Below are 19,423 nucleotides of genomic sequence, written 5' to 3' on the forward strand. Positions count from 1 at the left end.
ATAAGAGAAAGCCATGCTGGATCAGGCCAGTGGCCCATCCAGTCAAACACTCTGTGTCACACAGTGGCCAAAAAGAACCCAGGTGCCATCAGGAGGTCCATCACTGGCCAGGACACTAGAAGCCCTCTCACTGTGTCCTCCCCCAAGCACCAAGAATACAGAGCATCACTGTCCTAGACAGAAGAACATAAGAGAAGCCATGTTGGATCAGGCCAATGGCCCATCCCAGTCCAACACTCTGTGTCACACAGTGGCCAATACACACACACACACAGTGGCTAATAGCCACTGATGGACCTCTGCTCCATATTTTTATCCAATCCCCTCTTGAAGCAGGCTATGCTTGTAGCCGCCACCACCTCCTGTGGCAGTGAATTCCACATGTTAATCACCCTTTGGGGGAAGAAGTATGGTACTTCCTTTTATCCGTTTTAACCCGACTGCTCAGCAATTTCATTGAATGCCCACGAGTTCTCATATTGTGAGAGAGGGAGAAAAGGACTTCTTTCTCTCCTTTCTCCATCCCATGCAGAATCTTGTAAACTCTACCATGTCACCCTGCAGTCGACGTTTCTCCAAGCTAAAGAGCCCCAGAGCGTTTTAACCTTTCTTCATAGGGAAATTGTTCCAACCCTTGAATCATTCTAGTTGCCCTTTTCTGGACTTTCTCCAATGCTATATATCCTTTTTGAGGTGCGGCGACCAGAACTGCACACAGTACTCCAAATGAGACCGCACCATGGATTTATACAGGGGGGCATTATGATACTGGCTGAGTTGTTTTCAATTCCCTTCCTAATAATTCCAGCATGGCGTTGGCCTTTTTTTTTATTACAACCGCACACTGTCTTTGACATTTCAGTGAGTTCTCCACAATGACCAGCAGGTCCCCAAGCAGAATTTTTGCTCACCGGACTCTGCAGCTTAGGGGGCACGCTGCTCCAGCAACCCCCATCCCCATTTTTGCCCCTTCCTCACATGTGGCTCAGCTGCTCCTTGAAGGTGTCGAGGAAACCCGGAAGTCCTTCTCCTGTCTTGCAGGACAGCAGGGAAACGGGAGGGAAGCCCAGCCGGCTGCAAGCCCCCAGGAGCTCGGGCTTGGTCCTGCCCTCCGAGCAGGTCGGACTTGTTCAGCACCAGCAGACTTGGCTGCGCCCCGTCCGGCTGGGGAGGTGGCAAGATGCCCTGCAGGGTGTTCGCCAGTCGGCCAGGCTGTGGGGCCATCTCGGCCGCGTCCAGCACCACCAGGAGCAGGTCGGCACTCTGGAACCCTGCAGAGAAGCAGAGAGAAAAGTCAAGACTTCCCTCCCCACACACACACACACACACACTCCCGGCCATCGCCAGAGTCTCGATGACCAGCGGAAGCCGGGTTCTGCCCACGGCTCATTTCCAAAGTGCACAAGGACCTGGAGAGGAGGCGGCTGAGAGGTGACAGGATCGCCATCTTCAAGTCCATGAAGGGCTGTCATATAGAGCAGGGGTCCCCAACCCCTGGCCGTAGACCAGTCCTGGTCCCGTGGCCTGTTAGCAACGAGGCCGTGAGTTGTATAATTATTTCATTATATATTACAATGCAGTAATAATAAGACTACGACGTTGATTTTATATTGTGCCCTCGCTCCAAATTGCAGAGTCTCAGAGTGGCTCACAATCTCCTTCAACTTTCTTCCCCCAAACAGACACCCTGGGAGGTGGGTGGGGCAGAGGAGAGCACTCCCAGAAGCAGCCCTTTCAAGGACAGAGTCTCAGAGCGGCCTACAAACTCCTTTCCCTTCCTCCCCACAACAGACACCCTGTGAGGTGGGTAGGGGCTGAAAGAGCTCTCCCAGAAGCTGCCCTTTCAAGGACAGAGTCTCAGAGCGGCCTACAATCTCCTTTCCCTTTCTCCCTCACAACAGACACCCTGTGAGGTGGGTGGAGCTGAGAGAAGCTCTCCCAGAAGCTGCCCTATCAAAGACAGCGGCTCAGAGCGGCCTACAATAGATACCCTGTGAGGCAGATGGAGCTGAGAGAGCTCTTTACAGTTGCTGCCCTTTCAAGGACAACTCTGTGAGAGTTATGCTGAGCCAAGGCCTTTCCAGCAGCTGCAAGTGGAGGAGTGGGGAATCAAACCCAGTTTCTCCAGATAAGAGAGCTCTGGCTGACCCAAGGCCTTTCCAGCAGCTGCAAGTGGAGGAGTGGGGAATCAAACCCAGTTCTCCCAGATAAGAGAGCTCTGGCTGACCCAAGGCCATTCCAGCAGCTGCAAGTGGAGGAGTGGGGAATCAAAACTGGTTCTCCCAGATAAGAGTCTGCACACTTCACCATCACACCAAACTAATAGAAATAAAGTGCACAATTGTATCATCCCGAAAGTATTCCCTCACCTGGTCCATGGAAAAACTTCTTCCACAAAACCGGTCCTGGTGCCAAAAAGGGTGGGGACTGCTGATACAGATGATGGAGTGGAACTGTTTTCTGTGGCCCAGAAGGTAGAACCAGAACCAGTGGGTTGAAATTAAATCAGAGAGTTTCCGGCTCAACATTAGGAAGAACTTCCTGACCGTTTAGAGCGGTTCCTCAGTGGGAACAGCGTTCCTCCTTGGGAGGTGGTGGGCTCTCCTTCCTTGGAGGTTTCGAAACAGAGGCTAGATGGCCATCTGACAGCAATGAAGATCCTGTGAATTTAGGGGGAGGTGTTTGTGAGTTTCCTGCATTGTGCAGGAGGTTGGACTAGATGACCCTGGAGGTCCCTTCCAACTCTAGGATTCTGTGATTCTTCTTCCTTGGAGGTTTTCCAACAGAGGCTAGATGCCATCTGACAGCAATGTGGATCCTGTGAATTTAGGGGGAGGTGTTTGTGAGTTTCCTGCATTGTGCAGGGGGTTGGACCAGATGACCCTGGAGTTCCCTTCAACTCTAGGATTCTATGATTCTTCGGGAGGTGGTGGACTCTCCTTCCTTGGAGGTTTTCAAACAGAGGTTACATGGCCATCTGACAGCAATGAAGATCCTGTGAATTTAGGGGGAGGTATCTGTGAGTTTCCTGCATTGTGCAGGGGGTTGGACTAGATGACCCTGGAGTTCCCTTCCAACTCTAGGATTCTGTGATTCTCTATGATTCTATGACCTCAGAACTGCCTCATGAGATCTGCCCTGAAGGCTCATCCAACCCAGCTTCCCATCCCTGCAGTGCCCCAAACAGGGAAGGCAGCCGCCCTGCATCACTGCTCTTCAGCACTTGCCATGCAAAGGTAGACTACCTCTGACGCTGGAAGTTCTAGCTGCACAACCACTGCACAAGGACTGCGATTGGCTTGGCCTCCTGCGTCTGCCATTTTGCAGCTGCGCCCAGGGGTGGAATTCTAGCAGGAACTCCTTTGCATATTAGGCCACACACCCCTGATGGAGCCAATCCCCCAAGAGCTTACAAGGCTCTTTTTTGGTAAGCTCTTGGAGGATTGGCTCCATCGGGGGGGGCGTGGCCTAATATGCAAAGGAGCTGTTGCTAGAATTCCACCCCTGGCTGCACCCACTGTGCTCTGCCAGAATCCCCAAAGGGAACCTTCTGCAACATTTGCAAGTCCTGACTTTCAACGAACGCTTGGTGCAGAGAGTTTGGCACGCTTGGTGCCCAGGTATCCCTCCATTCCCTTCACCTCTCACGAGCTCGTCTCACGCCCTCCTTCTCAACGGCGTCGTGTGCGTCTCGCAGCCCTGCTGTGTCGTTCAGAACCACCGGGAACCTCCAAAGTTCAGTGCCGCCTCCACCACGTCCCGAGTGGTCCCTGCCACGGGGGAGACAATGGCCGCTGGCTTCTGGCCTAGGGGGAAAGGAAAACCAATAAGATGAATTTTAACAGGATAAATGTCAAGTTTTGCATTGAGGTGGGAAAAATCCAATCCACGGTTATAGTATGGGGGAGACTTGTCTTGGCAGTAGAGTGCGCGAAAAGGATCTCGGGGTCTTAGCGGATCATACGCTGAACGTGAGCCAACAGTGCGATGCGGGCGCTAAAAAGGCCAATGCGATTTTGGGCTGTCCCAAGAGACGTATAGTGTCCAGATCATGTGATGTGATGGCATCGCTTTACTCAGCTCTGGTAAGACCTCACCTGGAGTACTGTGTTAAGTTTTGGGCACCACATTTTAAGAAGGATCTAGACAAGCTGGAACAGGTCCAGAGGAGGGCGACGAAGATGGTGAGGGGTCTGGAGACTGAGTCCTATGAGGAAAGGTTGAAGGAACTGGCATGTTTAGCCTGGAGAGGAGGCGGCTGAGAGGTGATAGGATCACCATCTTCAAGGACTTGAAGGCCTGTCATCTAGAGGATGGGGTGGAATTGTTTTCTGTGGCCCCAGAAGGTAGGACAAGGACAAACAGGTTGAAATTAAATCAAAAGAACTTCTGCTCAACATCAGGAAGAACTTCTGGCTCAACATCAGGAAGAACTTCCAGACTTAGAGCAGTTCCTCAGTGGAATAGGCTTCCTCGGGAGGTGGTGGGCTCTCCTTCCTTGGAGGTTTTTCAACAGAGGCTAGGATGGCCATCTGACAGTAATGAGGATCCTGTGAATTTAGGGGGAGGTGTTTGTGAGTTTCCTGCATTGTGCAGGAGGTTGGACTAGATGACCCTGGAGGTCCCTTCCAACTCTAGGATTCTATGGCAGAGTCAGAAGCATCCTGGGAAATGGTGTGAGGGATGACCACACCACCTTTTCAACTTTTCAGAACAAGTGTTATTCTCTAAAGCTGCAGATTATTACATAAATAACCTTCATATTGCTCTCTCTCAGTAATTCTATATCCTTGTCTTTAAAAGCATTCCCTGCTTCCAAAAGAGAAAACATTTCGAACTAGGTTTTTGTTTTTTCACCGCTCTCCAAAATTTCCAGCCTCGCTTCCAGAGAAATGCCTCCAGCACCACCCAGGGATTTCACATCTAGGTTCTTGTCCGGGTCTGTTGAAGCAAACATAAAACAGGAAATTTCCGGAGCGCAAGGTTGGCTCCAGTACATTTGTGAAGGCCGGGAAACTCCATTTTCATTTCAGGAAAGAAGCAGGGGAGGGGAAATGACAGATATTTTCTTAATTAATTACCCCAATGAAAGGGGAGGGATGGTGGCTCAGTGGTAGAGCATCTGCTTGGTAAGCAGAAGGTCCCACATTCAATCCCTGGCATCTCCAACTAAAAAGGGTCAGACAAATAGGCATGAAAAACCTCCGCTTGAGACCCTGGAGAGCGCTGCCAGTCTGAGTAGACAAGACTGACTTTGATGGACCAAGGGTCTGATTCAGTATAAGGCAGCTTCATATGTCCATATGTCCAACTCAAGATAAACGAGCCATGCCAGGAACAAGGAATTCAGAAACAGCTGGCATGGTGGGCAGAGATGAACCCCCTCACCCCGCCCCCCCGCACTGAAATCCCATCCCTTCCTGTTCCAGCAGGCAGCCACAAGGCTTAACTATCCCCACCCGCAAGGAGAAGAGAGACGCTGGGGAAATTCTAAGGGAGGGAGCCCTGAGGGCCATATCCTGGCCAACCCAACCTTGGCGTGCTGCGAAACGTTTCTCTGCCACAGAGCTACAGCCACCAGCCCAAGGAGGCAAGGCTGAGCTAGATGGGCCTGGGGGGGAGGGGAGTGGGTTGGACCAGGCAAGGTAGAAGGCAGCTCCTTATCCTCCTGCCCTTTTGCACCATCTAGCCCAGGGGCGTCAAACATGCAGTTCGGAGGGCCAATCAGGCCCCCTGGAGGGCTCCAATCAGGCCCCTGAGCAACTGGCTGTTATGCTGCTTCCTTCTCCCTCTCTCTTGCTTCCTTCTGCATCTCAGCTTGCTTTGCAAGGCTTGCTCAATCGCACAGGAGCTACAGAGCAAAGCCTCTGTTTTCTCCATTGGCTGAGGCTCCTCCCTTGGGAGGAATAGCTTGCTTTGCCAGACAAAGCACAGCAATTGAGCCAAGCCTCTCTTCCTTCTACTGGCTGAGGCTCCTCCCCTCCAGTCCCCCTGGGGAAGGAAGGAAAGAGCCAGAGCTTCCTTTCCCCAGTTCCCACGGGAGAAATACTAAGAAAGCATCTTTAAGACCAATGAATGCTAATGTTTTAAGTGGGTTTTTAAGTTCCTTAAGATATATACATTTGTGTTTGTCCCGTGTCCCTTATAAAATTTGTATCTCTGCGACCTAATCTGAAATAGGTACGCACATGGCCCAGCCCGACATGGCCCGGCCCAATAAGGTTCTTTTATGTCAGATCCGCCCCTCATAACAAATGAGTTTGACACCCCGGGGTTGCCAGAAACCCTCACCAAAGAATTGACAGCCTTGTGCTGCCCCCCAGTGGCCAGCCAGGAGAGCCGGCCAGCTAGCCAAGGATATCCAGAGCTAGCAAAATGAACATTCAAGGGACATCTGTCGGAGGTCCTGAGACAAATGCCCAGGGGGGCTGGAGGTAAAACAGCCCCAGATGCTGTGCCAGCTCTGGGGCACATGTGATCCAGCATGTCTCTTTTTTGAATAGTAAATACAACTGGAACTGGCCTAGGGGAAGATCAGCAAACAAGGTACACACCGAAGCAATAAAACTTTCACGCCAAGCGTGGTAAATACGCGTTTCAGTGAAGTTAACAAAAACAGAACTCTGAACGTTCTTGAGATTTCCCCCACAAAGTCTCTGAGAGCCAGTTGGTGTAGTGGTTCACTGTGTGGACTCTTATCTGGGAGAACCTGGTTTGATTCCCCACTCCTCCGCTTGCACCTGCTGGAATGGCCTTCGGTCAGTCCTAGCTCTAGAAGAGGTGGTCCTTGAAAGGGCAACTGCTGTGAGAGCCCTCTCAGCCTCACCCACCTCACAGGGTGCCTGTTGTGGGGAGGAAGATAAAGGAGATCGTGAGCTGCTCTGAGACTCTGAGTGGAGGGCGGAATATAAATCCAACGTCATCGTTGTCTTCTTCTTCAAGAGTCACAAAGAATGGTAGCCTCTTCAAATAGGACTTAATGAAGACGTGGGTGAAGTCTTTCATTTCTTGGTGTTCCACTTGTGATGGTGCAGAGTGAATAAGGAACTGCTTTCGAAAGGACTCCTCCCAGTTTCAGTGGTTAGTTCTTCCTCAGCCTCTTCCTCCAACATTACACAGAGCCACAGCTCTACTCTTCACAGCATGGATCCACACCTGCTCTAATTTGCCGCTACCGTTTTTTGCTTAACTTCACTAGAAACGCATATTTACACACTTGGCGTGAAAGTTTTATTGCTTCTTATGGTGGTTATCTTATGGTGTGTTTTTGGAAGGCAGCGTGTGGGGTGGGGAAGAGCGGCGGAAGGGAAGAGAAGGGCGGGGGCTGGCGGGCAACAGCTGGAAGGCAGGCAAGCAGGCAAACTAGTTGCTTTTCTTGGGCACCAGGAGGGGGGTGCCCAATTAGGCACCCCCCCTTCCCGGCACCCTAGGCAACGGCCTAGTCTGCCTAGTGGGCAAGCCGGCCCTGCGTAGAAGACAGTGGGAACCTGCAGCGTTAGACAACCACGAACGAGTTTGGAAAGTCCTCAGGCTTGACTCTGCTCCCCACTCACAGAGGTGGTTCAAAAGGCGGCTCTTCCCCGCGTTGGTCGGCCCCGGCGATCACGAACACGGACTCCGTCCCTCAGCCTCTCCCCGCGCCGGCCATCCTGCAAGTGCGCCTTCAGCTCCTCCTCCAACGTCTTCACCGTTGCTTCAACTGCAACAAAAGACAGGGAAACTCTAAGGAGAACTTTCACTCTCCTCTTTCGCCCCCCTCCGATTTGTCTTCCTTAGACATGAGGCTAGCAACTTATTTCTCTTTTCTAAAAGAGAAGGCGGCAGTGCCAAGATTGTACTTGCGCTGCTTGCTTTTGTTGACTGAATTGCTGTTTTTTGTTCCGTCAACAGAGAAGCGACATGAAAAAAAAATAGGAAGAGGAGAATGGTCCTCTGATCTGTGGGTAACAGGATGCATGAGGGAGAGGAACGGAGAGGAAAGAAAAAGAAACGGAGAGGGAAAGCTCACCTTGGGAAAGAACCCCTTCCTCAATGTTGTCATCTTCGCTAAAGTCAATGTAGGCTTCAACGTGGGCAAGGGCCTGCAGGGAGGGAAGGGGTTAATGCAGCTGGTTCTGCTGTGGGGGACAGATGGAGAGACCCTGTTTATCTCTCTCTCTCTCTCTCTCACACACACACACACACACACACACACAGAGCAAAGGGGAGTCCTGTGTTTGACAGGTAATCGGGCCTGTAGTGGTTAAGTGCGTGCACTCTTATCTGGGAGAACCAGGTTTGATTCCCCACTCCTCCACTTGCACCTGCTGGAATGGCCTTGGATCAGCCATAGCTCTCGCAGAACTGTCCTTGGAAGGGAGTTCTGGGAGAACTCTTTCAGCCCCACACGCCTCAGGTGCCTGTTGTGGGGGAGGAAGGGAAAGGAGATTGTAGGCTGCTCTGAGACTCTGTCCTTGAAAGAGCAGCTGCTGTGTGAGCCCTCTCAGCCCCACCCGCCTCACAGGGTGTCTGTTGTCGGAGAGAAAGGGAAAGGTAGATTGTAGGCTGCTCTGAGACTCTGTCCTTGAAAGGGCAGCTTCTGGGAGAGCTCTCTCAGCCCCACCCACCTCACAGGATGTCTGTTGTGGGGGAGGAAGGGAAAGGATTTTGTAGGCTGCTCTAAGACTCGGTCCTTGAAAGGGCAGCTTCTGGGACAGCTCTCTCAGCCCCACCCGCCTCACAGGGTGTCTGTTGTGGGGGTGGAAGGGAAAGGAGATTGGAGGAGTGGGGAATGAAACCTGGTTCTCCCAGATAAGAGTTTGTGCACTTAACCACTACACCAAACTGGCTCTCTCACAACACCAAACTGCATATGCTCTGCATTTTCAAGGACCAAAAAAGCTATTCAACAAAGGGTTGTTATTTGGAAGCATTTTAGGCATTCCTGGAACTGCCAACACAGGACATCTGCTTTTGCATTATTATTAATCACCCCTGTCACCCCCCCCCATGGCCATTTTCATGCAAGCTCCTTCAGTTCTGTTGGGACTGGACCACAGCATTCCGGGGGTGTTCTGCACCTGAAACCAGTGTTGCCACTAAGAGCTGTGTGCTCGTTAACCAGGAAGCCCCGCTCAGCACCCATCGTGAACCCCGTGGGGTCTTGCGTTGCCCATGACCATTTGAAGGGAACAGCAGTTCCCTTCTGCTCAGGATGTGATCTACTCCGCTCAGGAGGGGACACTGCCAGCAACCCGCTCACCTAAAGATCATAAGAAAAGCCATGTTGGATCAGGCCAATGGCCCCTCCAGTCCAACACTCTGTGTCACACAGTGGCCAAAAAACACAGGCGCCATCAGGAGGTTCATCAGTGGGGCCAGGAGACTAGAAGCCCTCACACTGTTGCCCCTCCCAGGCACAAAGAATACAGAGCATCACTGCCTCAGACAGAAGAACCTAAGGGAAACCATGTTGGATCAGGCCAATGGCCCATCCAATTCAACACTCTGTGTCACACAGTGGCCAAAATAACCAGATGCCATCAGGAGGTCCACCAGTGGGGCCAGGACAATAGAAGCCCTACCACTGTGCCGCCCCCCAAGCACCAAGAATACAGAGCATCACTGCCCCGGACATAACAACATAAGGGAAGCCCTGTTGGATCAGGCCAGTGGCCCCTCCAATCCAACTCTGTGTCACAGAAGAACATAAGAGAAGCCATGTTGGATCAGGCCAGTGGCCCCTCCAGTCCAATACTCTGTGTCACAGAAGAACATAAGAGAAGCCATGTTGGATCAGGCCAGTGGCCCCTCCAGTCCAACACTCTGTGTCACATAAGAACATAAGAGAAGCCCTGTTGGATCAGGCCAGTGGCCCCTCCAGTCCAACACTCTGTGTCACATAAGAACATAAGAGAAGCCATGTTGGATCAGGCCAATGGCCCCTCCAGTCCAACACTCTGTGTCACATAAGAACATAAGAGAAGCCATGTTGGATCAGGCCAGTGGCCCCTCCAGTCCAACACTCTGTGTCACAGAAGAACATAAGAGAAGCCATGTTGGATCAGGCCAATGGCCCATCCAGTCCAACACTGTGTGTCACACGGTGGCCAAAAACCCCAGGTGCCATCAGGAGGTTCATCAGTGGGGCCAGGACACTATAAGCCCTCCCACTGTGCCCACCCCCAAGCATACACAGCATCACTGTCTCAGACAGAAGAACCTAAGGGAAGCCATGTTGGATCAGGCCACACACACGCACACTGTGGCTAATAGCCACTGCTGGACCTCTGCTCCATATTTTTATCCAAACCCCTCTTGAAGCTGGCTATGCTTGTAGCCGCCCCCACCTCCCGTGGCAGTGAATTCCACGTAAGGATCACCCTTTGGGTGAAGAAGGACTTCCTTTTATCTTGCCTTGGTCAGAGTCTCACTCCAGTGCCGATAGAGCCGCCCCAGGTCACCATCCATCTGGCGCAAGGCCTGCCGGCGCTGGCCTTCTGTCTCGGCATGGATCAAGTCCCCCAGACCCTCAGCCTCCGTCAGGTCGAGCTTCCCGTTCTGGAAGGCCCGTTTGGTGAACTCTCCAGGCTCTGCCAGGCGGAGGTGAGGGAGGGAACCTGAAACGAGGAAAGGAGGTGGAAGAAGAAAAAAAGTTGAATTTATACTCTGCCCTTCACTCAGACTGCTTACAACTTCTTTCCCTTCTTTTCCCCACAACAGACACCCTGTGAGGCAGGTAGAGCTGAGAGAGCTCTCCCAGAAGCTGCCCTTTCAAGGACAGAGTCTCAGAGCGGCCTACAATCTCCTTTCCCTTCCTCCCCCACAACAGACACCCTGTGAGGTGGGTAGGGCTGAGAGAGCTCTCCCAGAAGCTGCCCTTTCAAGGACAGAGTCTCAGAGTGGCCTACAATCTCCTTTCCCTTCCTCCCCCACAATAGACACCCTGTGAGGTGGGTGGGCCTGGGAGGGCTCTCCCAGCAACTGCCCTTTCAAGGACAGCTCTGCCAGAGCTATGGCTGACCCAAGGCCATTCCAGCAGGTGCAAGTGGAGGAATGGGGAATCAAACCCAGTTCTCCCAGATAAGAGTCCGCACACTTAACCACTACACCAAACTGGTTCTCCAGAGACGGTCTTGTCATATACATTGGAACAGTAGACTTGAAGTGCCAAAATGTCCTGGCTTCCTTAAGTTCTTATTTATTTTTTATTTTTATTCATGGAACTCCTCTACCAATTTATGTCCATCAGCACTCTGTTGTTTGCGTTCCCTGAATGCTGATGATTATAAATTGGCAGAGGTGTTCCATGAATAAAAATTTTAAAAAATAAATAAGATCTTAAGGAGGTCCAGAGAAGAGCGACGAAGATGGTGAGGGGTCTGGAGACTGAGTCCTATGAGGAAAAGTTGAAGGAGCTGGGCATGTTTAGCCTGGAGAGGAGGCGGCTGAGAGGTGATAGGATCACCATCTTCAAGGACTTGAAGGGCTGTCCTATAGATGGGGTGGAATTGTTTTCTGTGGCCCCAGAAGGTAGGACGAGAACTAGTGGGTTGAAATTAAATCTAAAGAGCTTCCGGCTCAACATTAGGAAGAACTTCCTGACCGTTAGAGCAGTTCCTCAGTGTAACAGGCTTCCTCAGGAGGTGTTGGACTCTCCTTCCTTGGAGGTTTTTAGAAAGAGGCTAGATGGCCATATGACAGCAATGAAGATCCTGTGAATTTAGGGGGAGGTGTTTGTGAGTTTAGAGCGATTCCTCAGTAGAACAGGCTTCCTCCTTGGGATGAGGTGGGCTCTCCTTCCTTGGAGATTTTTAAACAGAGGCTAGCTGGCCATCTGACAGCAATAAAGATCCTGTGGATTTAGGGGGAGGGATTTGTGAGTATCCTGCATTGTGCAGGGGGTTGATGACCCAAGAGGTCCCTTCCAACTCTTCTATGATTCTAACGGGTTTCCTCGGAAGGAGGTGGGCTCTCCTTCCTTGGAGGTTTTTCAACAGAGGCTAGCTGGCCACCTGACAGCAATGGAAGATCCTGCGGATTTAGGGGGAGGGGTTTGTGAGTTTCCTGCATCGTGCAGGGGGTTGGACTAGATGACCCTAGAGGTCCCTTCCAACTCTTCTATGATTCTAACAGGTTTCCTCGGGAGGAGGTGGGCTCTCCTTCCTTGGAGGTTTTTCAACAGAGGCTAGCTGGCCATCTGACAGCAATAAAGATCCTGCGGATTTAGGGGGAGGGGTTTGTGAGTTTCCTGCATCGTGCAGAGGGTTGGACTAGATGACCCTGGAGGTCTCCTCCAACTCTATGATTCTAGGATTCTAGGAAGCCAGGAAATTTTGGCACTTCAAGTCTACCGTTCCAATATATACGACAAGACGGTCCCTTTAGGAAGGATAGTGCATCCCAAACGAAATTGGACCAGTTCTGCTTTTTCGTCGGACTCGTCATAAACTGTTATGAATTCTGGACAGTAGCCACATTCAGCGCAGGATGGGTTTGTAACTGCATTAGTGTATTGTCTGCTCAAGGTGTTTTGGTGAATGAAGTTTACATTACACACGGCTACAATTCTGTAAACAGAGCGTGTTTCTTTCTAAGTGTCGATCTGAAGTAGCACAGCAAAGTGGAGACTGGGGGCACCTTTAAGGCCATCCAAGTTTCATTCTAGATAGAAGCCTTTGGGTGCTTGTTGTTGTTCAGTCACACAGTCGAGTCTGACTCTTTGCAGCCCCCTGGACCGAGTCACGCCAGGCCCTCCTGTTTTCCACCATCCTCCGAAGTCTGCTCAAATTCGTGTTTGTTATATCAGTAACGCTGTCCAGCCATCTCCTCTTTTGCCGCCCCTTCTTCTTTTGCCTTCTACTTTCCCAGCATCAGGGTCTTCTCCAGGGAGTGCTCCCTTCTCATTGGGTGGCCAAAGTCTTTGTGCTTCAGCTTCAGCATCTGACCTTCCAGGGAACAGTCTGGGTTGATTTCCCTTAGGACTGACGGATTGGATCTTCTTGCAGTCCAAGGGACTCTCAAGGTTCTTCTCCAGCACCACAGCTCAAAAGCATCTATTCTTCTGCGCTCGGCCTTCCTTATGGTCCAGCTCTCACAGCCATACGTTACTACTGGGAATACCATCGCTTTGACTATACGGACTTTTGTTGGCAGGGTGATGTCTCTACTTTTTAGTATCCTGCCTAGGTTTGCCATAGCTGGTCTGAAGTAGTAGAACAAAGCAGGAGTTTGATAGCACCTTTAAGACCAACAAACTTTTATTCAGAACATATCACATCTTTTGCCATCCCCTTCTTCTTTGGCCTTCTGTCTTTCCCAGCATCAGCGTCTTCTCCAGTGAGTGCTCCCTTCTCATTTGGTGGCCAAAGGATTTGAGCTTCAGCTTCAGCATCTGACCTTCCAGGGAACAGTCTGGGTTGATTTCCCTTAGGACTGACTGATTGGATCTTCTTGCAGTCCAAGGGACTCTCAAGATTCTCCTCCAGCACCACAGCTCGAAAGCATCTATTCTTCTGTGCTCGGCCTTCCTTATTGTCCAACTCTCACAGCCATACAGCACTACTGGATGGTTGCTTGCATGCAAAAGCTTATCCCCAGAATAAAACGTGGTTGGTCTTCAAGGTGCCCCTGGGCTTAAGCTTTTCTAAAAAAGATTGTCCAACATTGAAAAGAAGACCTACCCAAAGCTGTCAAGACTCCGCTCACCACCGCTGGCCCACCATGGACGTGGAATTCAGCAACATCTTCCCCTGTGAAACTGCGAGGCCCTGAAAAGGAAGATGACAAGTCTGGGAATTCCATCCCTAGGCCAGAGGCAGAAGGAGAAGGACCCACAAAGTTCTACTGAGTCAGACCCGGGATTCCATCAACAGCAGTACTGACTATGAAGAAGATGATATTGGATTTATATCCCGCCCTCCACTCCGAAGAGTCTCAGAGCGGCTTACAATCTCCTTTCCCTTCCTCCCCCACAACAGACACCCTGTGAGGTAGATGAAGATATTGGATTTATATCCCGCCCTCCACTCCGAAGAGTCTCAGAGCGGCTCACAATCTCCTTTCCCTTCCTCCCCCACAACAGACACCCTGTGAGGTGGGTGGGGCTGAGAGGGCTCTCACAGCAGCTGCCCTTTCAAGGACAGAGTCTCAGAGCGGCTCACAATCTCCTTTACCTTCCTCCCCCACAACAGACACCCTGTGAGGTGGGTGGGGCTGGAGAGGGCTCTCACAGCAGCTGCCCTTTCAAGGACAACCTCTGCCAGAGCTATGGCTGACCCAAGGCCATTCCAGCAGGAGCAAGTGGAGGAGTGGGGAATCAAACCCGGTTCTCCCAGATAAGAGTCCGCACACTTAACCACTACACCAAACTGGCTCTCTGGCAATCCAACTGGCAATCCAGTCAGACCCTGGATTCCATCAACAGCAGTTCTGACTATTCAGACCGGCAGTGGCTCTCCATGGTCTCAGATGGTCCTTTCAACGGGTGATGCTGAGGATAATTATTATTATTATTATTACTATTATTAGTTTATTTATATGCCGCCCATTTCCCCATAGGGGCTCAGAGCGAAGCACAACATAAATAATAAAATCACAATAAAAGCATATAATAACAAAAGCAAAATTACAGTATTCAACGGAACAAATTAGCCCGGCAGGACAATACGATGAGATGGTGCAGAAGGACAGTGCAGCAAATCAGTGCAATAGGGGAGGCCAACCGATCTATGAACATATGAACATATGAAGCTGCCTTCTACTGAATCAGACCCTTGGTCCACCAAAGTCAGTATTGTCTTCTCAGACTGGCAGCGGCTCTCCAGGGTCTCAAGCTGAGGTTTTCCACACCTATTTGCCTGGACCCTTTTTTGGAGATGCCGGGGATTGAACCTGGGACCTTCTGCTTTACCAAGCAGATGCTCTACCACTGAGCCACCGTCCCTCCCCTAAGTGTGATCCAACCCATGAGCACAGCAAAGCGAAGCGCCCAATCTAAACATTTGGACCAGAAATAACCTGCAGGCGCTGAGCAGCTTGCCCGATGGGGAAGTAAACAGCTGTCGGGAGACAAAGGCCAGGCATCCTCGGGCAGCCCCGGAGGGTCTCTGCGATCTAATGGGTAGATGCCCGCCACCTCACCCGAAGACCTGGCGGAACAGCTCCGTTTTACAGGCCCTACGAAAGGCTAACAAACCAGGCAGGGCCTGGATCTCTATAGGGAGCTGATTCCACCAGGTTGGGGCCAGGACTGAGAAAGACCTGGCGCTGGTAGAGGCAAGACGGGCATCTCTTGGACCAAGGACAGCCAGCCTATCTTGGGAGGCCGAACGAAGTGACCTCCAGGGCATATACGGGACGGATTGAATCTGGGACTTTCTGCATGCCGAGCAGATGAGCTTCAGACCCTCCTCAAAAGGCTGTCGCAGCCTGACCACTGAGAACAGCCTCAACAGCGCCAAGCTTTCGGTTTTTCTTTTCTAACCTGGGAACCACAGAACGAGGCCCCGGTCCAGCCTTTCCGAAGACTCCGGGTCGCGGATCCAGCGCAAGGCGGCCGATCGCGAGAGCGGCAGCTTCTTTGCCCCCGTCATGCGGAGCAAGGCCAGGCCACTGGACGGGCCACTGGTTCGGATCACGGCCACGCCACATTTCCCTCGGCCGGAAGACAAGGCGAAGATGGTGTCCCTCTCGGCAGCCTGGCTGTACCACCTGCAACGAAGAAGAAGAAGATGAAGATATTGGATTTATATCCCGCCCTCCACTCCGAAGAGTCTCAGAGCAGTTCACAATCTCCTTTACCTTCCCCCCCCCACAACAGACACCCTGTGAGGTAGATGAAGATATTGGATTTATATCCCGCCCTCCACTCCGAAGAGTCTCAGAGCGGCTCACAATCTCCTTTACCTTCCTCCCCCACAACAGACACCCTGTGAGGTAGATGAAGATATTGGATTTATATCCCGCCCTCCACTCCGAAGAGTCTCAGAGCGGCTCACAATCTCCTTTCCCTTCCTCCCCCACAACAGACACCCTGTGAGGTAGATGAAGATATTGGATTTATATTTCGCCCTCCACTCCGAAGAGTCTCAGAGCAGCTCACAATCTCCTTTCCCTTCCTCCCCCACAACAGACACCCTGTGAGGTAAATGATATTGGATTTATATCCCGCCCTCCACTCCAAAGAGTCTCAGAGCAGCTCACAATCTCCTTTCCCTTCCTCCCCCACAACAGACACCCTGTGAGGTAGATGAAGATATTGGATTTATATCCCGCCCTCCACTCCGAAGAGTCTCAAAGCAGTTCACAATCTCCTTTACCTTCCCCCCCCCCACAACAGACACCCTGTGAGGTAGATGAAGATATTGGATTTATATCCCGCCCTCCACTCCAAAGAGTCTCAGAGCGGCTCACAATCTCCTTTACCTTCCTCCCCCACAACAGACACCCTGTGAGGTGGGCGGGGCTGGAGAGGGCTCTCACAGCAGCTGCCCTTTCAAGGACAACCTCTGCCAGAGCTATGGCTGACCCAAGGCCATGCCAGCAGGTGCAAGTGGAGGAGTGGGGAATCAAACCCAGTTATCCCAGATAAGAGTCCGCACACTTAACCACTACACCAAACTGGCTCTCCAACGGGCACAAGAAGGGGAGAGGGAGCCCAAGGGGATACCCTGGGACACTGCCCCGAACTCTCCAGGCCTCCAAAAGGCTTGACAAACACTCGGGGAGCGTGAGACAGTGCCATAGAGCAGAACATCTATTTATTTTTTAATCTTTTTTTTTTAATTAAAAAGAACAAGTTTATTTCAATAAACGGATCAACATCCTACTTATGTAAATAACGTGTATATATTATGTGACAGTAAGTTGATGAAGTGGGTGTATTAATGCCATTGACATTGATACAAAGAAAATAAAAACTATTATGGCAAAAAAATAAATAAATAAATAAACGGATCAACATTCTGGATCATAGTCAACATCATAATCAAAAGTATGATCCAACAAAGTCAGCTAGCCACCAGTAAACATCCAAATGAACCACGAGTACCAACAGTGCAAAATCAAATGTAAAACAAAATTCATGCCAGACCAGTATATAACGTGCAGTTGAACCCAAATTCCCACAAGAAAAATAATCCAGAAAAGAGGACCGCTTAGCTAAAATAGTTGACCTTTAATGTGAAGTATGTCCCCGTTCTAAATTATGTGTAATTTTCTCCTTCATTAAGAACATTAGAGAAGCCATGTTGGATAAGGTCAATGGCCCATCCAGTCCAACACTCTGTGTGACACAGTGGCCAATATGTGTGTGTGTGTGTGTATATATATATATATATATATATATATATATATATATACACACACACACACACATATACATACATAGATACACACACACACACACACATATATATATATATATATATATATATACACACTGCGGCTAATAGCCACTGATGGACCTCTGCTCCATATTTTTATCCAATCCCCTCATGAAGATGTCTATGCTTGTAGCCGCTACCACCTCCTGTGGCAGTGAATTCCACATGTTAATCACCCTTTGGGGGAAGAAGTACTTCCTTTTATCCGTTTTAACCCGACTGCTCAGCAATTTCATTGAAAGCCCACGAGTTCTTGTATTGTGAGAAAGGGAGAAAAGGACTTCTTCCTCTACTTTCTCCATCCCATGCATTATCTTGTAAACCTCTATCATGTCACCCTGCAGTCGACGTTTCTCCAAGCTAAAGAGCCCCAAGCGTTTCAACCTTTCTTCATAGGGAAAGTGTTCCAACCCTTGAATCATTCTAGTTGCCCTTTTCTGCACTTTTTCCAATGCTATAATATCCTCTTTGAGGTGCGGTGACCAGAATTGCACACAGTACTCCAAATGAGACCGCACCATCGATTTACAGAGGGTCATTATGATATCATTTATGATATCACTGGTGGCCTGGTTAAGCAAATGCTGGCAAAATCTATTTATTATTTACTTATTTAGCAAATTTATATTCCACCCTTTCCCATAATGGGCTGAGGGTGGATTACAGACATAATAAATGACAGTTAAAACCCAACAATAATAATAAAATCCAAACAAGCACAAATAAAAAATAAAGTACAACACTGGCGGTACAAGCACATTTTGCAGATTAAAACATAGATATCGATATCGGCCCGAAATGTAAGAGTCAAGATGGTAAATTAGCAAGTAACTGTAGGGGAGGACAGATAGATGGTATAAGCCAGGGGTGTCAAAGTCATTTGTTATGAGGGCCGGATCTGACATAAATGAGACCTTGCTGGGCCAGGCCATGTGTATACTTATTTAAGAAGAAGATGAAGAAGATATTGGATTTATATCCCGCCCTTCACTCCAAAGAGTCTCAGAGCGGCTCACAATCTCCTTTCCCTTCCTCCCCCACAACAGACACCCTGTGAGGTAGATGAAGATGTTGGATTTATATCCCGCCCTCCACTCCGAAGAGTCTCAGAGCGGCTCACAATCTCCTTTCCCTTCCTCCCCCGCAACAGACACCCTGTGAGGTGGGTGGGGCTGGAGAGGGCTCTCACAGCAGCTGCCCTTTCAAGGACAACCTCTGCCAAAGCTATGGCTGACCCAAGGCCATGCCAGCAGGTGCAAGTGGAGGAGTGGGGAATCAAACCCAGTTCTCCCAGATAAGAGTCCACACACTTAACCACTACACCAAACCGGCTCTCCTAATTTAAGATTAGGTAGCAGAGATATAAAGTTTTTAAAGGACACAAACACAAAGATTTTTTTTAAAAAAGTTAAAACATGCTTAAGACATTAGCTGTAGAACAAAGTAGGAGTCAAGTCCACCTTTGATGTGTTGGTATGTTTTGTGGAAGAGCACCTCATTTCGTTGCTCTTTTTTTGTTGAGAACAATGACAATAAATCAATCTATCTATCTATCTATCTATCTATCTATCTATCTATCTATCTATCTATCTATCTATCTATCTATCTATCTATCTATCTTTAAGACCAAGAAAGTTTTTGTGTGCTCTAAGCACTCTTCATCAGACAACGAATCAGGTACAGTGAGCGGAGCAACATATAGGTGGTAGACAGTGGTTTAGAATGGAAAATGATACAAATTTAAGAGCCAAGGACAGAATACTAAAATTAACAAATCGAGCAAACCTTTGATCCGGGTAGCACGAGCGCGAGAAAGCATTAAAACAGTAATATGTCAAAATGTGAGCATGTCTGTTAATCGCTCTATTGTTTATAAGCCTGGCCCACAAAGAGGGTATTTCTTTCTCAGAAGTTTTTCCCATCCAACTAATTTACCTTTTAACATGTAACATGCATATAGTATGCCATTAGAAGAAAAAAACATTAAAATATAGTGCAAGATGGGTTTAGTATACGTAATGAGATAAACAGCCAATGTCCCTATTCGAGTATGTCTATAC

The 19,423-nt window shown here is 49.8% G+C and overlaps 1 protein-coding gene across 1 annotated transcript; it reads right to left on the reverse strand.

The window, feature by feature from the left end:
* Window positions 1-974: 974 nt before the first annotated feature.
* LOC132567441 (tRNA modification GTPase GTPBP3, mitochondrial-like) lies at window positions 975-15,701 on the reverse strand (the record flags this gene model as incomplete). The annotated part of the gene is given in 11 exon segments (XM_060233116.1): window positions 975-1,097; window positions 1,099-1,263; window positions 1,900-1,906; window positions 3,642-3,729; window positions 3,732-3,806; window positions 7,554-7,602; window positions 7,605-7,699; window positions 8,009-8,081; window positions 10,396-10,598; window positions 13,662-13,748; window positions 15,464-15,701. Coding segments are annotated over 11 exon segments (1,203 nt in total), but the record flags the coding sequence as incomplete, so codon positions are not given.
* Window positions 15,702-19,423: the final 3,722 nt, after the last annotated feature.

Source organism: Heteronotia binoei, chromosome 2, assembly GCF_032191835.1.
Source record: "Heteronotia binoei isolate CCM8104 ecotype False Entrance Well chromosome 2, APGP_CSIRO_Hbin_v1, whole genome shotgun sequence".
Classification (NCBI taxonomy): domain Eukaryota; kingdom Metazoa; phylum Chordata; class Lepidosauria; order Squamata; family Gekkonidae; genus Heteronotia; species Heteronotia binoei.